Here is an 18,424-nt window from a genome sequence, read left to right on the forward strand (position 1 = left end):
AGACCTAATTAAATAATCTTTTTGTGCTTAGTAGTATATAGTTCGAGTATCCATTTTATGTACTCCAGTCTTAAATGGGAAAGACATTATGAATCTTCACCATGCAACTCTCATGGAAATTAAGAATGAATGGGCATTAGTGGCTGAAGAATGAGATCTTTTGCATGCTAATTTTGTGATAAAATATTCTAATACAAAACATCTGTCATCCCTATGAAGGTATACTAGACAAGTCGAGATAAATCTAAAAGCCAAACAAAAGGCAGAGTTGCTGCCAACTTGAAGTGTACACGATGATTCTGGAGTTCTTATGTTTCTGAATTTTTGTTCCTTGTTTTTGAAGCAGCAGTTCTGTGTGATGTCTGTCCTCAGCTATGTCAGAGTACATTAAAGTCATTATGGCATTACATCTGTGACTTGACACACCAAAACAGATGATACCACTGAACAGACATTTTGGCATAAGTGCATTTTGGGTAGAGGCCAGAGGGGCTGTATGTTTTAATGATTTCTTATATAATCTAAAGCCACTGGAGCATATCTTTTGAAAGTTTCTTCATGTGTAGGTCAGGAGACATAGCCTGATTGCTTTTGACAGAACTGGTACCTTGCTTATTTTTCTCTAAACTGATAAGAGTTTTCAGTTTTATTTAATATAATGCAGTTTAATCCAACATATTAATTCAACATTTGCCATGTGGCAACCACTTTGCTGGGGCCTAATACAAAGTCGGGTGAAAATTATGCTCTTTGCTTGATCATAATGTGAGCAGGGTGGGGAAGGCAAGCTGACAAGTAAATGTGACTACAACAGATGAATATTACAGTAGAGAGATGAACCAAAAAACACAAAACAAATAATTCTTCCTGTTGCTAAGGGACAAGGTATGCATTTGGCTTTATAAATAATGTCTAAAATGGTATTTTGATATTTCCCTTGCAAACTTGTTCAGTAAAACCATTTCAGTAAATGCCATTCTCGTACACTCAGTTGCTATGCCAGAAACCTATGTGTCATCCTTGATTTTCTCTTTCACCGCCTCCCACAACCAACGCATCAGCAAGTCCTGGCAGCTTTACCTGCAAACTATATCCTGAATCCACTTCTCTCTCTCTCTCTGCTGTTACTCCCTAGTTCAAGCCACCATCATTTCCCAACTGAATAACTGCAACAGTATTCTGATTGGACTTCCAGTTTCCATTCCTGCTTTTGGAAGGTCCATTTTCCACATAGCAGCTAAGCAATATTTTTTTAAAGCATAAATCACTCCCTTGCATATAATCCTCTAACTGTTTCTCATTGCACTTGAAATAAAATCCAGTCCTCTCTATGGCCTCCATGATCTGGCCCCTGACTTCCTTCTAACATCAATTCAAAGCGCCCTCCATCCTGCTCACTATGCTCCAATCTGCTCACATTCTTTTTGTTCCCTGAACACGCCAAGTGTTTTTTATCAGGCCTCAGGGCCTTTGCATGTGATGCTAGTTCAGCCTGGAGTGCTCCTCCGTCTGATCTTCAGAGGACTGATTTCTTATTATTTAGGTCTCAGTTCCTATGTCACCTCCTTAGAAAGGCTTCCCATGACAACCCTTTCTAAAGCAGACACCCACCCCACAGAGCTGCTATTTTATCATAGTGGTTTACTTATTACAATCTAAAATAATTTGACTTTTGTTCCTGTTTTTGTTTATGTTTGTTTACTTATGTCTGTACCCCCAAGAAAATATAAGTGCCATGCATGAGACAGGGGCCTTATTGCTCTTCTTCACTGGCACCCAGAATGGTGACAGTCACACAGCAAGTTCCAAATAAATATATGTTAAAAGGGAAATAAATGAATGAATAAAATCTAAATTATTTGCTCAAAAATTTCACAGTGTGGTCTATGCTATAAGGATGCTTAGACCCTCTCTGCAGAGCTGCTTTGTCTGCAAACACCCTGTTCTGGAAGGTTCAAGTTCAGAGCCTCACTTGAGCACAAAGTTCATTGGCAATACAGAGGGAAAGAGTAGCAAACTTGGGGAACAGAAAATTGAGTTCCAGTCTTGAATTTGCCAATTTTTTCTTATAAATTCAGGTAAGAAGTGGTATAGTATAATGAAAAGGAACATAGTAAGGGTTTAAGATATCAGGTTCTGGAGTCAATAAAACATGAGTGCTGGGTGGGAATCTGGGAGTCATTTTCTAACTGACTATGTGGTTTTGAAATTCATTATTTAACATGTCTGAGACCTGGTTTCCCCATCTGTAAAGGAGGATATCCATCATGGAATTGCTTGATATTTGAATGATACAATTCATGTAAAGTGCTGAGCATGGTGACTAACACATACTAAGTACCTGACAAATATTTGGTATTTGGATGACTCTTTCCTCACCTGTATGTAGTCATTCCCATTCATCATGGAAGGTTAAATGTGTACTAGATGGAAAAGGGATTTAAAAAGAATAGAAATCTAAACACGTCAACTATGAGTGCTTGAATCATTATATCGGCCCTTATTGAAGGGCTTAATTATATCTTTGTTTTTATTTAGTCAACAAGTGTTTATTGAGCATCTTCTATGTACCAGGCACTATGCATGCTAGGTGCCGGAGAGACGGCAGTGAATAAGGGACTACATGTGCTTTTATTAAGGGAGACAGTGACGTACACTGACAATTATGATACAGAATAAAGAGTTCTTGGGGGATAACAAGCTTGAAGCTCAGACTTGGGGGAATGGGGGGCATGGGCAATATATATAACCTGAACTTTTATACACCCATAATGAGCTGAAATAAAAAAGAAAAAAAAAAAAAAAGAAGGCACCTGATGCAGCATGACCAGGTGGTGGGGTAGGCAGGCAGAAATGGCTTCCTGGAAAAAGCGGTATCTTTGAAGAAACGGGAAGGGCCAGTAGCAGTTATCCCCAAGTGAGAGGCTGGGACTGAGGGAAGGAAGAGCATTTCAGTTAGAGGGAAGAGCATGCATAAAAACCCATGGTGGGAAAGAACATGGAACTCCTCGAGTTTGGCATACAAGACTATCTTCAAAAAGCACATGGTGATTTACCATATGTTGTTAAGTCATGTAGGCAATTAAGGTGAAATTCATATTTTTTCTTAAGATATTCTCACAATATTGTGAGGAATTAAAACTTCTGTCCCAAATGAGCCTTGTTTTGTCTGTGTTTCACTGTGGTGGGGAACTATGCCTTCAGCATAATAAATCCAGAGGTTATTTGGATAATTGAAAACTTCTTTCTGGACACTGAATACTAAATTACATAGAAATGATTAATGAGCTAATTGTTCAACCTATCACTTCATTCTGCCTGTGTGTACAGTTTGACTGGGAGAGAAACAAGAAGGAGATTCCTTTGTTATTTATATTCACCCTAATCCACATTCCATTCCTGTTGAAATTAGCAATTAGATTTCTAATTAGTTTTCCAAAATGCATTCATGTGTTTATTTCTTACACAAGTGGAGAAAATGTGGGTAACAAATGTAGAAAGCATTAAATTTTTCTTAAGTTTAATTTAGAACATCAAGCTTTGTGTGCCATTAACATAACATCTTTTCACATTCAGCCCGTGATCACAAAAAAACAGAATTAACAAAATTACTTAGAAAACTCACCATCATTTCTCAATATGAGTGGCGTGGGTGGTCCCAGGACCTTGTGGTTTGTGACAGTATTGGTAACCACACAGGTATAGTTCCCAACATCTGATTTTTCTACTTTGGCAATATACAGATTCCCAGTCTCTTGAGAAACGAAGCGGCGATTATCCTGATAGGAAGGGTATTCATTGAAGATCCACGCATAGCTCAGCTCTGAAAGTAAAAGGAATCTCCATTGTAAATATGTCTTTTGGCACTGGAACTCTGCTGTATTCATGAAAGAAATGGTTAAGTTAAAATTCATACTGTTGCCCAATTATGCATTTTCAGCTCTCTAAATATAAATAGGAAGTAATCACAATCTCCTAAAACATTTTACCAGTCTTCCTACTGTCAGTCAACAAGGTTTTATTTCTAGAGAACTAGAAGATACACTTGACAGTTGACTAAGCGAGGCCCAACCTCTTTAAGCCAAGGGAATATGCATTTATAGTTTGCTAAGCATGTGCCAAGCACTGTGCAACACATACTGAGCTAATGCCCGAATTACAGACCCAGGGAATCTATAATCTTGATATAGTAATGTCAAAAGCCACTGTGGAAAATATTTAGATCATTTCTTTCATTTTATAGATAATCATTACAGTGTATCATAGTACCACATACTTGCCTAGCTATTCGTGGTTTCCAAATATATTTGATGGTTTTCCCTTAACTGAGAAACTTTGGCTCAGAGGAACAGCGTAACTAACTCAAACTCTTAGCCCTAGTTAGAGACAGAATAATTCCTGAGTCTCAATACAGTCTCCTCATGTCTCCTAGTATCAACTCAAATTCTTACTCTCTTCTCATTTGTAAGGTTGAACACTTTTCCATCATGTTAGGGAGATGGTGGTTTAATCCTGTAGGAAATAGTCATTAAATACACATTGACTAACTAGCTGATTGATTCCACAAATGTACACCCATATTTTTAAAAATCAGCTGAAAAAATTATTATATCCAGGAGGGAATGAACATGAAATAGTGATCAAAGAGCAACATTTTCGCAAACATATATTCACTCCAGAATGGCAGTGGCATGAATGTAATAGGCAGCTGTACTGGAAAATGTTCCTTTGAAAGTTTTAATTTTTCATAAAAGTTAGGTAAATGTTTTGTGAATGAACACATGAGCCCATGCTTTCAATTTCAGAGAAAACCCTAGATGACAGTGAGTTTAAATGATTTTCTGCATTGAACTACTGTGCTCCAAGGAAATCAAACTTCCTCAGCTCCAGGCACTCCTTGAGTTCTCTCTTTAAAGTGAGATTGCCAGATTTGTCCAAAGGTGGAGAAGCGATGATATACTAGCTGCCCACACTGATTAGCCAACATGTCCCATTTTATCTTCAAAAATTACCCTGTTGTTGGGAGGGTGAGGGAGCAACTAGATGCAAAGGGAGCCTCTGGTTTCAGAACTAGTTGGCTGAGTTATTATGTGTCACTCTTTAATATGATCCTGGGCTAAAGACTAAACGCCTAAAGTGTCCTTAGCAAATGGCAGGAAGGTCATTTCAGCTTTGAATAGAGAACACTAATTATGGTAAAAGGCGTTTCTGTTGTTTAATACTTCAATGAGTCCCAATTGTACTTGACCTCGACAACTGAATGTGAAACAGGAAACATATTCTGCTTTAATAATCCACTGTTTACATACAAAGGAGGGGTCATGCAGATTGCTTTCCCTTTATCACTGGATTATAACATTTCCACATGCATTATTTTATAGTGATATAATTATGTCTAGATGAGAATAGCTAATCATTTTATTTACAAATGTGTGTGTAATTATAAGTAACCCATGCTGATGTCAAGAGGATACTCAGTGTAAATAAGCAAGTGCTTTCCAACAAGCCAGTTACTTCCTCAAGAAACCAAAACCTGGGGAAGGAAAAGCCCATATAATAGGTTGTGAAGAAGTACAATCCCGTATGGCAGGCTTCCCATAAAAATGGGAGATTTTAACAATCAGCACAGCAGACAATGTACTCCTTACTCAACTTTATATGTGAGTTTCAGGCAAATCTAGCAATCTGTTCAGCACCTCAGTTTTCTCCTATGCACAGTGGAGGAGAACACTCCCTATCCCCTAATTAGAGAGTTTTAAGTATAAATTAGCATCTCCAAAGTCAAAAGGTAGACGTTAGAAAGTAATTTACCAGCACAATATTAATCAACTCACACCGCTCCAAGGAGAGTTGTAATCAAATACAGGGTACTGTATTTTTTCCCCTGAAGATATTTTTCAGAACTGTTGCTGGTGGTTAGTGGCTGCAAGGCTCTCTGAATTCTGTGCGAGGAGGCTCATTTAGCAAGTAGAAAGTGGATATTAGAAAAAAGGCATCTGCTTTGTTATTTTTCTAATGGAGGGGAAAAAAACAGAACACAAGAAGACTAAAGTTCACACCTATGTTATGTAAGGGAAGCCCTTTAAACCCTCACTTTCAACTTCTTAATTCATAATAAGTGAGGATGATTTTAAATCTGATACAGGTATGTGGTGAGGCTCTGTTCCTGTGAAAGCACTCTGAATTCTCTAAAGCGCTGGACAGATGTTAGTTATCACTGGGGTTGCACTTTACCAGGTTAATCTTTATAAAAGTAAACATTTTAAAAAATATGTTCAATTAACATGGTGTTTGATCTACTTGAAAATAAGTTAATTCCTTTGGTTTCACTGCTTTTGTGACTTAAATAACTTAGTTCTTTAGCGGGAGATGCAAACAACCTTTGGTGCATCCTGCAGCATTTTCTAAACCGTGGTCCATGATTATTACTTTCTTGCTTTATCACCCCACCTCCCCCAAATTCAAAGAGTTACATGATCAAATGACTTTGAGAAGCACCAGATTAAACAGCATTAAACAGATTTTTAAATTTTTTCTTTCAAGACTGGCAAGAGATTTTATCGTGCTAATGTCCTTGAAATTCCTTAGAGAGTGTTAAAGCATCCAGACTTACCTGATTATGGAATTACCACCAACATCGCCTACCCCCCACTCATACACACACAGCTTTCTTGCGACATCTTTTAGTAGCTCACAAAACCTAGTTTGGGAAACCCTGAACCGATGGCATTACTTCAACTCAAAAAATGATAAGTATAATATAATGATCATCAACTCTATTACTTCAGTTTTTTGGAAAAATCATTAACTACCATTAACTAGAACAACAGAAACCAGCAAAATGTTGAATTAAAGTTGTACTAAGTTTCTGAAATTGTTGTAACAATTTAATGCTAGAACCATTTTTCATGAAGCAAAAAAGGGAACAAACCACAGTTGCCAAGAACAGCCTCAGACAGAAGGTGCTAAGGATGCTAACTAACATCAGTTCAACATCTGACTGCGGTAAACACTGTTGCTTTCTGAAGTGCAGCCGAAAAGTCCTGGCTGGTGTACAGGTGAGAGCACGTTGAGCTATTAATAAATGCTGAGCTCCCAAAACAAGGGGAAATCACGAGCCAAGATATTAACTTCATTTTCTTCACAGCCAGTAGCACCACCTGGAATATCGTATTTTTATTGTTTATGGGTGCAGGGCAATCAGGAAGGAGCAGGAGGGTTATAATGTACTAACAATGCAGATATCAGAGCAGGCAAAACGCGTAGTAAAGCTGAAAAGTACTCAACAGATCACTTGTCCTAGTTCCTCATTTTAAAGATATGAAAATTCTGAGGACTAGAAAGGGTAAGGTTGGAGCATCATAAAGTGGCAGAGCAGACTATAACCTAGCCCTTGAGTCTAAGCTCCCATTCCAATGCTCCGCCTAGAAAACATAAGAGCTCTTGACATTTGAAGGTAAAGAGCTAGTATTGTTATGTCACTCAACAGACAATTCAGATTTCCCCTAAGAACTAAAATCTATTTTTATCAGAGCAAAACATTTTAATCCATTGGGTTACATGAAATGCTATCAACATTCTGAAAAATAAAGCCAAGTAAATAAAACAAAATAAATTCTCATGTGCTGCAACTAGCAAAAATGTATCCCACTCAGTTTGATTTCCTTAGGGACTTCCATGCAATATTTATACTTTCTCAAACTTGACAGATTTCTTTTGATAAGTTTTCACACACTAATTGCTCTGGAAGTGACAGACAGTTTCTGTCCCATTGGCAATTTGTAACAACTGAGTAAACAGACACTTGGAATGCAATATATTAAATAGATTGTGAAACTTCTGATGCTCAATTGGAAAACACTGAGACTCATTATAATGTGATACTCATTAAGGTAGAAAGATCTAGTGATGATTTTCTGATTTGTAGCATCCAAATCTGTTGGAAATTAACTCTAAAACTTCACTCTCTTAATTGGTTCCTTCTTCCATATCTTTGGGCCAACCCTAAAGGATGTTTGGTTATTCTTATTTTAAAGAAGAGACCTGGCAAGCAATTTTAAAATCCAGGTATTCATTGAGCAAATTCACCCAACAATAAATCCGAATCCGCTGGAAGGACGCTCTTAACTTGTTCTTGACACCAATTTCTTTCTAGAGCTATATTATGCTTCATTATGTTCTGAGTCATATCCCAGGGGTAGCAAAGATGTCAGTTTTCAAAGATGCCTTTCTCAATCCTCAAAGTTTTAAATCTGAAAGTATCCTTAGTCCAACCCCTTCAATGTTACAGATCAGAAAAGTGAAGTCTAGAGGAATGACATGAGTGGATCATGATCACACGTTTGATAAGTGGCAGGGATGAAATTACGGGGCAGCCTTGGTATTCAGAAGAGCTGGTTCTATGAGGAAGCCATATGTTCTTCTAAGAATTTATTCTGGAGCTAGAAGAGGTCAGTTTTCCTTATCTGCAAATTGAGGGAGTAGGATTAGATGATCTCTAAATCTCTTCTAGCATCAAAATTCCATAAATTCTACATCTGTGTCATCAAATCCAACATCCTCATTTGACAAATAAGAAAAGTGAGATGCAAAGAAACTCATTAACTTGCTAGGAATCACAGTATAGTTATTGGCAAGGCCAAGAACCAGAACACACACACACACACACACACACACACAGTACAGTTACTGATTTAAATTGTGTTATGTTTTATAAAACGAAGAAACTAGAGTTAATAGACTTGGATGCTAGTCTTTGTATTGCAACCAATTTTGGCTTTGACAAATTATTCTCACAGCATGAGAGAGTCTCCTTATCTTTAGTTTTATCAACACCTATCCTACCTTTTGCACAGTGTTTGTGAGACTGAATTTAAACGGAGATATGCCTCTAAACAAGTAGATGTGAAAAGTATATTTTTAAGTGAGTCTACAAAGGAAGTGGGTAAAGCGAATGCATTCATTGGTCCATTTGCTGGTCAAATATTCACCAAGCACCAACTGTTTGCAAAAGCACTGAGCTCGGTGCTGAGATGGAGGGTGGGGGTGGCAAATGCTGGACAGCAATGAGGAAGACAGTGGTTGGGAATCGGTTGGCAGTTTGCTAGGCAAAGGGAAAGATGGCATAACTCCGTGGAAAGATCCCTGGAATTGGTGTCAAGAGCTTTGAATTGAGTCTCAGCTTTAGTGCTTATCAGCTGTAAAGTATTAGGTTTTCTCATCTGAAAAATAGGACAATTAAAAGGATATCTGCCCTGCCAAAACCAATAGTTGCACTGATCACCGAACATATTAACGTAAACTTTTAAAGATTCTTTTGGCATTTTTTCTTTCTAATAAAAAAATATCTCCTTGTAAATGGATTGGTAAGTCATTTGTCTTTCTCTGACCTTTGGGAAAGCAAAATGTTGTAAATTATGAGCAACCTAAAAAAGCCTCCCCCAAAGCAAGATCTGTACCAGGAACCTCAGGAACTAAATAGCACTGGTGATTATGTGCAATACACAGGTAGCAGGAGAGTCCAAGAGTGTGTTGTGTGAAAGATTTGTGAGCCATCTCAATAAGAGAGTGACCGATAGACTTTGGCTTCTGAGAGAGGAAGCCTCTGGGTGACACCTCTAATTATACCAAGGCACTAAATGATAAATCTAAAGTCATATGTGAGCTGTCATCCAGTGAACAATGCTTTGGGAAACAGGAGTGGAGGGGAAGAGTCTGAGAGGAGCTGAAATCTGAAGGGGTGGAGATAGGAGAGATATTGTATCTCTATTAATTAGAAGACGAATGAATTCTTAACAGCTATAATGATGGCAATAACCCTGTGCAGCTAAGGTTGCTGGAATCATGCCTGTGGCTTTCAGGACCCCGATTATGAATGCTCTGTGGCCCAGAGAACTTGGTTTAGGCAGGTCTCCAGCATCAGGCAGGACCATTCACGGTCCAGACACTGTTTTCATTATTTATTAGTGCTGAGTAGAGGAAGGTGACATATATCTGTCACTTGGACCAGCAGTTGCACTCCTACACCCACGGCTGACATTTATAATTGACTCTGCCAGACACAGATTCAGAATCATTCTCAATATAGTGCTTCAGGCAATTATCTCCAATCAATTTGTGTTGCCCCATAAAGTCAAACCTTTCCACCATCTTCACCATACTGATTTTGGAGAAATGAAATAGTGACCATATGAGTGGAGGATTAGATAAAGCCTACTGCTAAATCTCATCCAAACTTGTGCCAAGCATTTCTAAAAATAAGCCTTCTGACTCAGGGGCTACCCACTTTGTTCAACGATATTTTTAGTACATGCTATTTACTCATTCCCATGTGGCAATGGAGGTGTGAAAATTAAGATGGCAAAAAGAGCATTTGTTAGTCATGCATACTGCTCTTGAATATGGCTTACGATTTCCTCCTTCTTATGTGTTATTTCCTATTTTCTTGCCTCTAATTTACTGGGTAATTTGGGCATTTTTCTGGGGTATTGATTTTCTTTAAGAACCTGTGGAAGTTAAGGAATTTAACTTGAAAGCAATGTAAAACATTGTTTTGACAATAAGCCAAATATGAGTATATGATGGAATAGGATATAAAACTCATAGGAATTTTAAAGGTAAATGGGAAGATTTCAACAAAATCTTGTCCTTGCAGTTAATTCAGGATATGCTCCCAATTCCCAGGAGTTGATTCTGGTTCTCCTCTGCTCTCAGAACTGTATCAGTGGAGATGTTTGAGAAATATTGCCTACATCCGGAGTCAGTAAACTTTGCATCCTCTAAGGGAAGAAATCATATTTTTTTTAAACAGAAAAGCACCCTTTTTGTTAGCATGTTCAGACTCTTGAGTGGAGGCTGAAAAGTGACAGCTCATAGAACAGACTTAGCTTGACAAGTGTGAGTGTCTTTTATAGTTTCCCCATGTTTTAAAAACAGTGACAATCCAAAGGAAATGAAATCAGGATGTCGAAGAGATATCTGCACTCCCAGGTTCACTGCGGCACTATTCGCAATAGCCCAGATATGGAATCAAACTAAGTGCCCATCAATGGATGAATGGATAAAGAGAATGCAGCATGTATACACAATGGAATGGTATTCAGTTATAAAAACGAATGAAATTCTGTCATTTGCAGCAACATGGATGAACGTGGGGGACATTGTGTTAAGTGAAATAAGCCAGGCACAGAAAGACACAGGATCTCACTTATACGTGGAATCAGAAAAGGTTGAACTCACAGAGAGCACAGTGGTGGTTACCAGGGGCTAGGGAGCAGGGAGGTTGGGGAAATGTTGATCAAAGAATATAAAATTTCAGTTAGGAACAAATTTCAGTTAGGAGGCACAAGTTCAAGAGATCTATTGTCAACATGGTTAACAACAATGTATTGTATTCTTGAAAATTGCTGACAGCAGATTTTTAAATGTTCTCACCACAAAAGGAATGCATGTGAGGTAATAGATACGTTAATTAGCTTGATGTAGCCATTCCACAATGTGGACATTTTGAAACGTCATGTTGTACACCATAAATATACGCAATGTTTATTTGTCAATTAAAAAATAAATAATTTAAAAAACTGAAAATCAAATAAACATCTTCATATTGGGATTTTCTTGAAACTGAAACAGAGTTCTAAAATATCAGTCCTCAAGAGCAATCTGGGTGGTGCCGCACAACGTTCACTATAGCAAAGGGTTCTCAAACTTCAGAATCTCCAGAAGGGCTTGTTAGGACACAGAGTGCTGGTTCCTGCCTTCAGCGATTCTTACAGAGGATGTGAGTTGGGGAAGGGACAAGAATCTGAATTTCTAACATGTTTCCGGGTGCTACTGATGCTGTTGGTCTGCAGACCACTGCATTAAAAGATCTGAATACATTAGGCTGTCATTCCATCGGGGAAATAACTGGCAGAGCTGAGTACCAGCTTGGCACTGAGAAGCGGGCACCCGGTTTCCAGTTAGCTACAGTTTCTACCACTCCCTACTGCTATAGCAGTCCTATATTACTCTGTGGGCAATTTAGTTTGCGACCCCTGCTTCAGATATAGACACAAAGACAAATCAGTGGAACTGACCCTTAGTTGCATACTTTGGTTGGCATGAGAATGGTATTGGAGAATACAAATACAAATTAATGTGGGTATTTGAATGGGATAAAAATGGGGTTGGTGCTGAAACCAAACAGAATCGACAATGCAGTGTTGCCTGATCGTGACAAAGAGTGGCCCAGTTTCTCCGTGTAGTCAAACCAGTGAGGACAGAGCAGACACATGCAGCTTTAGTAGAGTATGATGGGCAGATGGAAACAATGTTCATGGGGGATAAAGAATGTTTCTTTCAGTTATTTATTAAAAATTTGGTATTTTAAGACAGCAAAAGTACCACCACATTTTACAAACAGCTCAAACACACAGTTAAGTTCACTTTAGAGGTATTAATCTCTGGAAGCATGAATACCCTTTGATAGCCGAGTGTAAAATACTTCAGGTAATGTGAAAACTGCATAAGAAAGAGATACCTATCAAAGTTCAATGTCCAGTTCCAGGAAGAATATTACTTTTTGTCAGGTGGTGGGAAAATAGAAGGAAATCAGATGATAACATTTTTTCAGTTCAACTCTTAGACCCCTTCATACAACCCCTCTGCCAGATCCCAGATTCTCTCTAGGAAGGAGTGAGGTTCCATTGCTGGGCGGGGGCGGGTACATACAATCAGCATCCAGGTACCATGGATTTGATTTCCATGAGGGGTTTCATTTACCTGCCAGTCTCCCCTTCCCTGTCATTGGCCTAAGAGCTTGCTGTTTTGTCAACTTCAGGCTCAGTGCCGCTCCAGGCCAACCCACACACCACTGCCAGCTTAATCCTACTAAAGGACAGCTTTGAGTCATGTCCCTCCTTCCCACACAAATCCTCCGTGAGTCCCACTGCCTCCTGCATTAACTAAAATGCATCAAGCTCATATCCAAATCTTTCCTAACAGGACCCCAAGTTATCTAGTCTTAGCTTCCCACTCTTTTCTCTGTGTAAATTTATACTCTGGGGGAGTATCCCTCAAGCTAGGCTCTGCAAAACCCTAGGGAGGCTGAGGAGGGGCATCTTTGGTAAATGTATTTGTACAGTACATAGTATTCCTACAGGGGTCATGGTTTAGATGCAAAGATAAGGCACAGTGGGAGGGCTCTGCCCATCCATCTGGGCTATAAGCAGAGAGCCCTGTTTTTTATTCTTTTTTTGCAATTTGCACTTCCATATAAAATTGTATTTTCAGAGAGGTTTATGCTACTCACAAGGGTTGCTTAAGGTAAAGTGGAAAATAGTCCCGGATTCCCTTGTGTGCTGGGTGCTTTTCAGTCCCCTGCCTCAGCCTGTGCACTCTCTTCTAAGGATGCCCTTCCCTGTTTCTGCTTATCCAAACCACTATTTTTTGCAAAGAGCCACTTTCTGACCCAGAAAATATATGCGGTCTTTCCTCAACAACAAAACCAGCATTTGTTCCTTTTATGCCTCATAGCAACTAGCACATTATTTCACATGTTAAAATTTTATTTTTACTGTATTAAAATGGTTCAGTTACTCAATTCTTCTCTATCTATCAGACTTGAGTACTACTTGTGGACAAGAATACATGTGGCAGGAGAACATATGCTTCACTTTCATGCAATCAACTCAGTAAACATTAGTTGAATTGAAGTGGAATTCCAAATGTCAGAAGTTTCCTGGAGCAACAATAAATATCATGACTGAACCCCAGGCCAGGACTGTTAGTGAGAAAGAAGTTACCTGTAAATAAGAAGGTACAATGCTTTTATCAGACCATTGATAGTAAATCAAATTTACTGGAATCAGAAGAAGCCCCCCCATATCAGAATTCATGTTTTAAATCAGAATTCCTAAGCCCTTTTCCTTAAAAAATCCTTCCCTTTCCATTTTTTTATGACTCTCTGATGAAGTTTTACTGAGTTTACTAAATGGCAGAAAGAACAGATGACTGATTATCCAAGAGTAAGATGGACTCAGGAGAAATGGAGAGGTGAAGTTAGCCCATACATGACTTAGGTTAAACGACATATGTTGATGGAATTACTTGAGTCACCAGATGACACCAGTGTGATCTGGCCAGATCTCGGTTACACAAAAGTCGCAGTAACCCCTGGACCAAATAAGAGATCTCCATGCACGAGGAAAGTTAAAATGGATCCTATGAGCCAGATCTTCTCCCCGTCTACCTTAAATAAGGCTCCTTCTTTTAAGTACAACAGCAGATCCAGAACTTGCTTAATTCTTTATATTTTCAAAGCACTTTTATATCCATTATCTGGGTCCTCTGACAAGTTTTAAAAATAAGTACAATAAGGATTAGTTCCATTGGAGAGACAGGGAAAGAACCATGTAGGAAAGTCACATGAGCTATTCTGAGACCACAAAGCAGTGGAATTAGATTTGGGATTAAAACAGACATCTCTTGAGACCATCTCTTGAGAACATTTCTTTTCCTTTGCTAGAAACCATCGTACTTGCAACCTTCGGCTTAACTAAGCCAACGTGGTGGTCCAGGGGTGATTATCATGACTGATGTGCCAGGCCCATGGCTGTAGGGAATTGTTTGGATCAGGACAATCTTGTTTGCTTTTGCACGCCATAGTACCTAACCCCATGTCTACACTGAGCAGATGCTTGGAATTTCAGGGAACTAGGTGACCAGTTAAATCCTGAAATATCAGTATGTATATGTCACTTGTATCATCAGCATTTAAACATATTTCTAAGGAAAAGTCTCCACAAATCATAATTAACAGAATTTTTGCTTTTTGTCACAGCATAATCAAAATCTGTCTTATTACTTTAGGCTAAGCAATTTCTGGGGAGAAGGAGAAAGAAGGAGAATTCAATATGGGAACCAAAATGAATTCTCAGGAATAATGAAAAATTTTGAATGGTGGAAAATGCCAATTAAACTATAATTATTTACATTTTTAAAAGGCTTCAAGCAGTAATATGACTAAGCAGGCTTTCAAGTAATATAATCAACTCCCACACAAGTCACCAATGCACAACCTTTTCACCAGATTATTAAACAATTCTATACTCTCCTTAATTAAAGTTGTGATCAAAAATTCAGACAATTGACATTTAAATTCAAAGCATGAATTAACCCTTAATCAAATTTACTAAGAAAATACCAGTTTTAATCATAACCCAACATGCTTTTCCTCCCTACCCCCTCTTCCCTACATCCTTCTGTGCTCCAGTGAAACCAGTAAGAAAAGCATTTGGTCTGGTGTTCCATGAAGAATGGAACGGTTCTTCCCAAAATAAAGGTATTTTATTCTTTTATTTGGACATTTAACAACAAAAGAGGTAATCACTGATTGTAATGGTGAGGCTCTGCATTGAAGTGTAGTGGACAGGATCAAATGAAAGATTAATCATGGGCGAGTTTGACTTTATTATCTGGTTTCCCTCTTCTTAGCAATGCTTTTTCAGTTGCTTCTCGTGGCATCCTATTACCATCCCTCCATGGCCAGCCATACGGATGGGGATGAGTTATAAGGTAGACCAATCATATCACCTCATCTCCCAAGGAACAGTGATTGATTGGTCCAGTAAGAGAGATATGCCTCAAGTCAGCCAATCAGAATTATTTAAAATTCAAGCTGAGCAAAAAGGGCCATTTTTCCTCTGGTTTCAAGACTCTGAAACTGTGAGCACAGACTGCCCTATGCCCATGTCTAATGTACCACTGATACATCCTCTGTGAGTATGAAGCTAAGGTTCAGAGCTGACAGGCAGATGATATGAGTGCAGGTTGTGGTTGAATTTCTTGAGAAAAATCTACTCAGAAGAAACATTCTTTGCCTTCAGGTAATATGCTTTTTCTTTTGAAATCAATAAATTCATTTATTTAAAAAGATTCCCTAGTGGATACTGGGATTTTTGTCCCCTGTGATCAAAAGTATCTTGACTAATATAAACCCTTGTCATTTCTTTTCTCCTTAGAGACTTCCCTTATTTAGTAATGGCCTCTTCTTACCATTGTTCATAAGTCTCCTCGGAATGCCCTTTGAAAAATACTTGTATACTAATTTCCCATCCACTCACTACCACTTAAAATTGTTCTTTATAAGAACTGGCTCTTAGAAACAGTGGATTCTTACAAAGGACTCTTGTAACTCTTTCAAGGCAATAAAATAATTAAAGAGTCGCAAGAAAAAAGTCAGCTTCAAGAAAAAAAATTTCAGGAGAAAAAATAACATCTGATAATCTGACATCTAGGCAAGACCATCTTTTGTTTTGTTTTAAAATACATATCTTTACCTCAGGTGTTTCAAGTGTTTTTTTTTATAACTGTATCAAGTATCTACCCTAGCATTTAGAGTTAGACATATCTGGTCCTGAAATGTTGCTTTGCCACTACTATGTGAGCATGGAAAGTTACTTAACTCAACTTGCTCATCTGAAAAATAGTGATGATAATACTTAATACCCCATAGGGTGGTTGAGAGGATAAAGTGCAATACTAAGCAAAGTGCTTATTATAATTAGCACACTGTCTAGCACATACTAACACTCAATGTTAGTTAATGTTTGTTATTATTATTGTTAAGGCAAAGATAGTGAATGGAATCATTTGATGAATTATATATTCATTCCAATTGATTCTAAAGATCCATTTAAAATCATTTACTTATATTAACAGACCAGGTCAGATTTTAGGATTAAAAAAGCTACACTGATATCTTATTGTGGACAGTACTTTATTTTTCTAAAATTATTTTCATTTATGTTAATTTATTTTGTTCCTCTCTAGGAGGTAATAATATCTGCTATCCAGAAAAGAAAACGAGGAACAGAGAGAAAAAGTGACTCATTAAAACTCAACATTAAACAAAGCCAGGCCAGAAAATTCAATCTTCTGATCATTTATATGCAGTGTTAGAATGCTTATTACACTAACAGATTGAAGTAGCAAAAATCATAACTTAAAATTAATATGATCTTTCACTTTCTAGAAACTGAGATCTGGGAGAAACTGGGGATTCAGTGATGAATTGAGATGTGGCAGATAATAAACATGTATTGTATTTGTGAAATTTAGCAGTGAAGTTATACTTAGAGCTCATGTGTTACCGTTATAGCTGGAGAGCACCCTAGAAAAAAATCTGTCCAACTCTCCTTTGTCAGAAGCAGGAAGAGGTACCTACAGAAGCATTAGATACTTTCTTGTTTTATTCTTTTTTCTTTTTCCTTTTAGTTAGTAAGTAATCAGGGTAGGACTGGATCCCATTACTCTATATTTTTTACCCATTTTTCATCATATATTACAGTGGAAAAGACAGTAGTTGAGGAGGTATCTTCCACCCAACTCTGTCTTGGTCTTGGCTAAATCACTTAGTGTCTTTAAGCTTCAATCTTCTCACATGTAAAGAAGGGATAACAACCCCTCACTTCAGAGCCTTGATGACCAAATGAGACAATAAGGGAAAAGCTTTGTAAACAATACAATGCTAAGCGGTGGTGAGAAATCATTATTGGATAGGGATTGCAAATAGATTTTGACTAGACTACAGAGCTCTGCCTAATTGGTATTGGCAGTCCAGAATGCTGTGTTAGGGTTTTGAGAGTGCCTGGGACTCAGAGGAAAAGGAGTTTTAATTGATCTGCCATGGGAACCAGGGAGGGTATTGGAGACACATGTGACAAATATTTAGGGCACTGCCTCTCAATGAGTGGTGGCTAGGGTGGCATATGATCAGAGGCATTGTGTTTCACCTCTCTGCTCCTACAAAATGTAAAAAGTCTGTAAAATGGATATTAATTTGCCACATTCAGTGTGTTGTCATGAAGGCTAATTAAATAACGTTTGCAGAAGAACTCAGGAAAGTGCAAAGTAACATTCAGTAGAGATGGATTAAGATTAATATGGGATAAAAAATTACCCTTGCAACCAGATCTTACCCTCAGAAAATACTTCCTTTATGTGGATGAAAATAAAAGTTAATTATCCCTCTGTAATAGTGGCAAGACAATACAACACTGATGCTCTTAACTGAACACTAGTAAAAATCCATTTTACCCACCTTCGATTCCTAGCTTTTTGTCTATCACTTTAAATTGGCTAACTGTTTGACAGATGTTCAATAATTGACACAGCTTATCTTCCTCTCTCAGGCTCCTTTCCTACTCAATTGCCAGCATTTTTAGTTGCTATAGCAACTGTAAACATTAATGATTATTCCAACTTGTCAAAGGGATTGAAACATTCTTAAGTCAAAAGTTCCCTCAGGGGAAAAAAAATTATCCATCTCTGGCAAGATGGAAAGTATTATATGACTTAAATTCCCTAGTTATTGTATTTATTACTGCTAAACACACAAATCTGTTTCTATAGTTTTGCATAGGTAATGACTTCTCCCATCTGA

At 38.0% G+C, this 18,424-nt stretch overlaps 1 protein-coding gene across 1 annotated transcript in view; it reads right to left on the bottom strand.

Annotated features, from left to right (window-relative positions):
- The window catches only part of CNTN4 (contactin 4), a 434,888-nt gene that overhangs the window by 174,208 nt on the left and 242,256 nt on the right, over positions 1 to 18,424 (bottom strand). The window contains exon 5 of the mRNA XM_045530432.1: positions 3,626 to 3,823. Coding sequence (XP_045386388.1) covers positions 3,626 to 3,823 — 198 coding nt within the window. The remainder of the gene's footprint in view (positions 1 to 3,625; positions 3,824 to 18,424) is intronic.

The sequence above is a fragment of the Lemur catta genome, chromosome 18, assembly GCF_020740605.2.
Source record: "Lemur catta isolate mLemCat1 chromosome 18, mLemCat1.pri, whole genome shotgun sequence".
NCBI lineage: Eukaryota > Metazoa > Chordata > Mammalia > Primates > Lemuridae > Lemur > Lemur catta.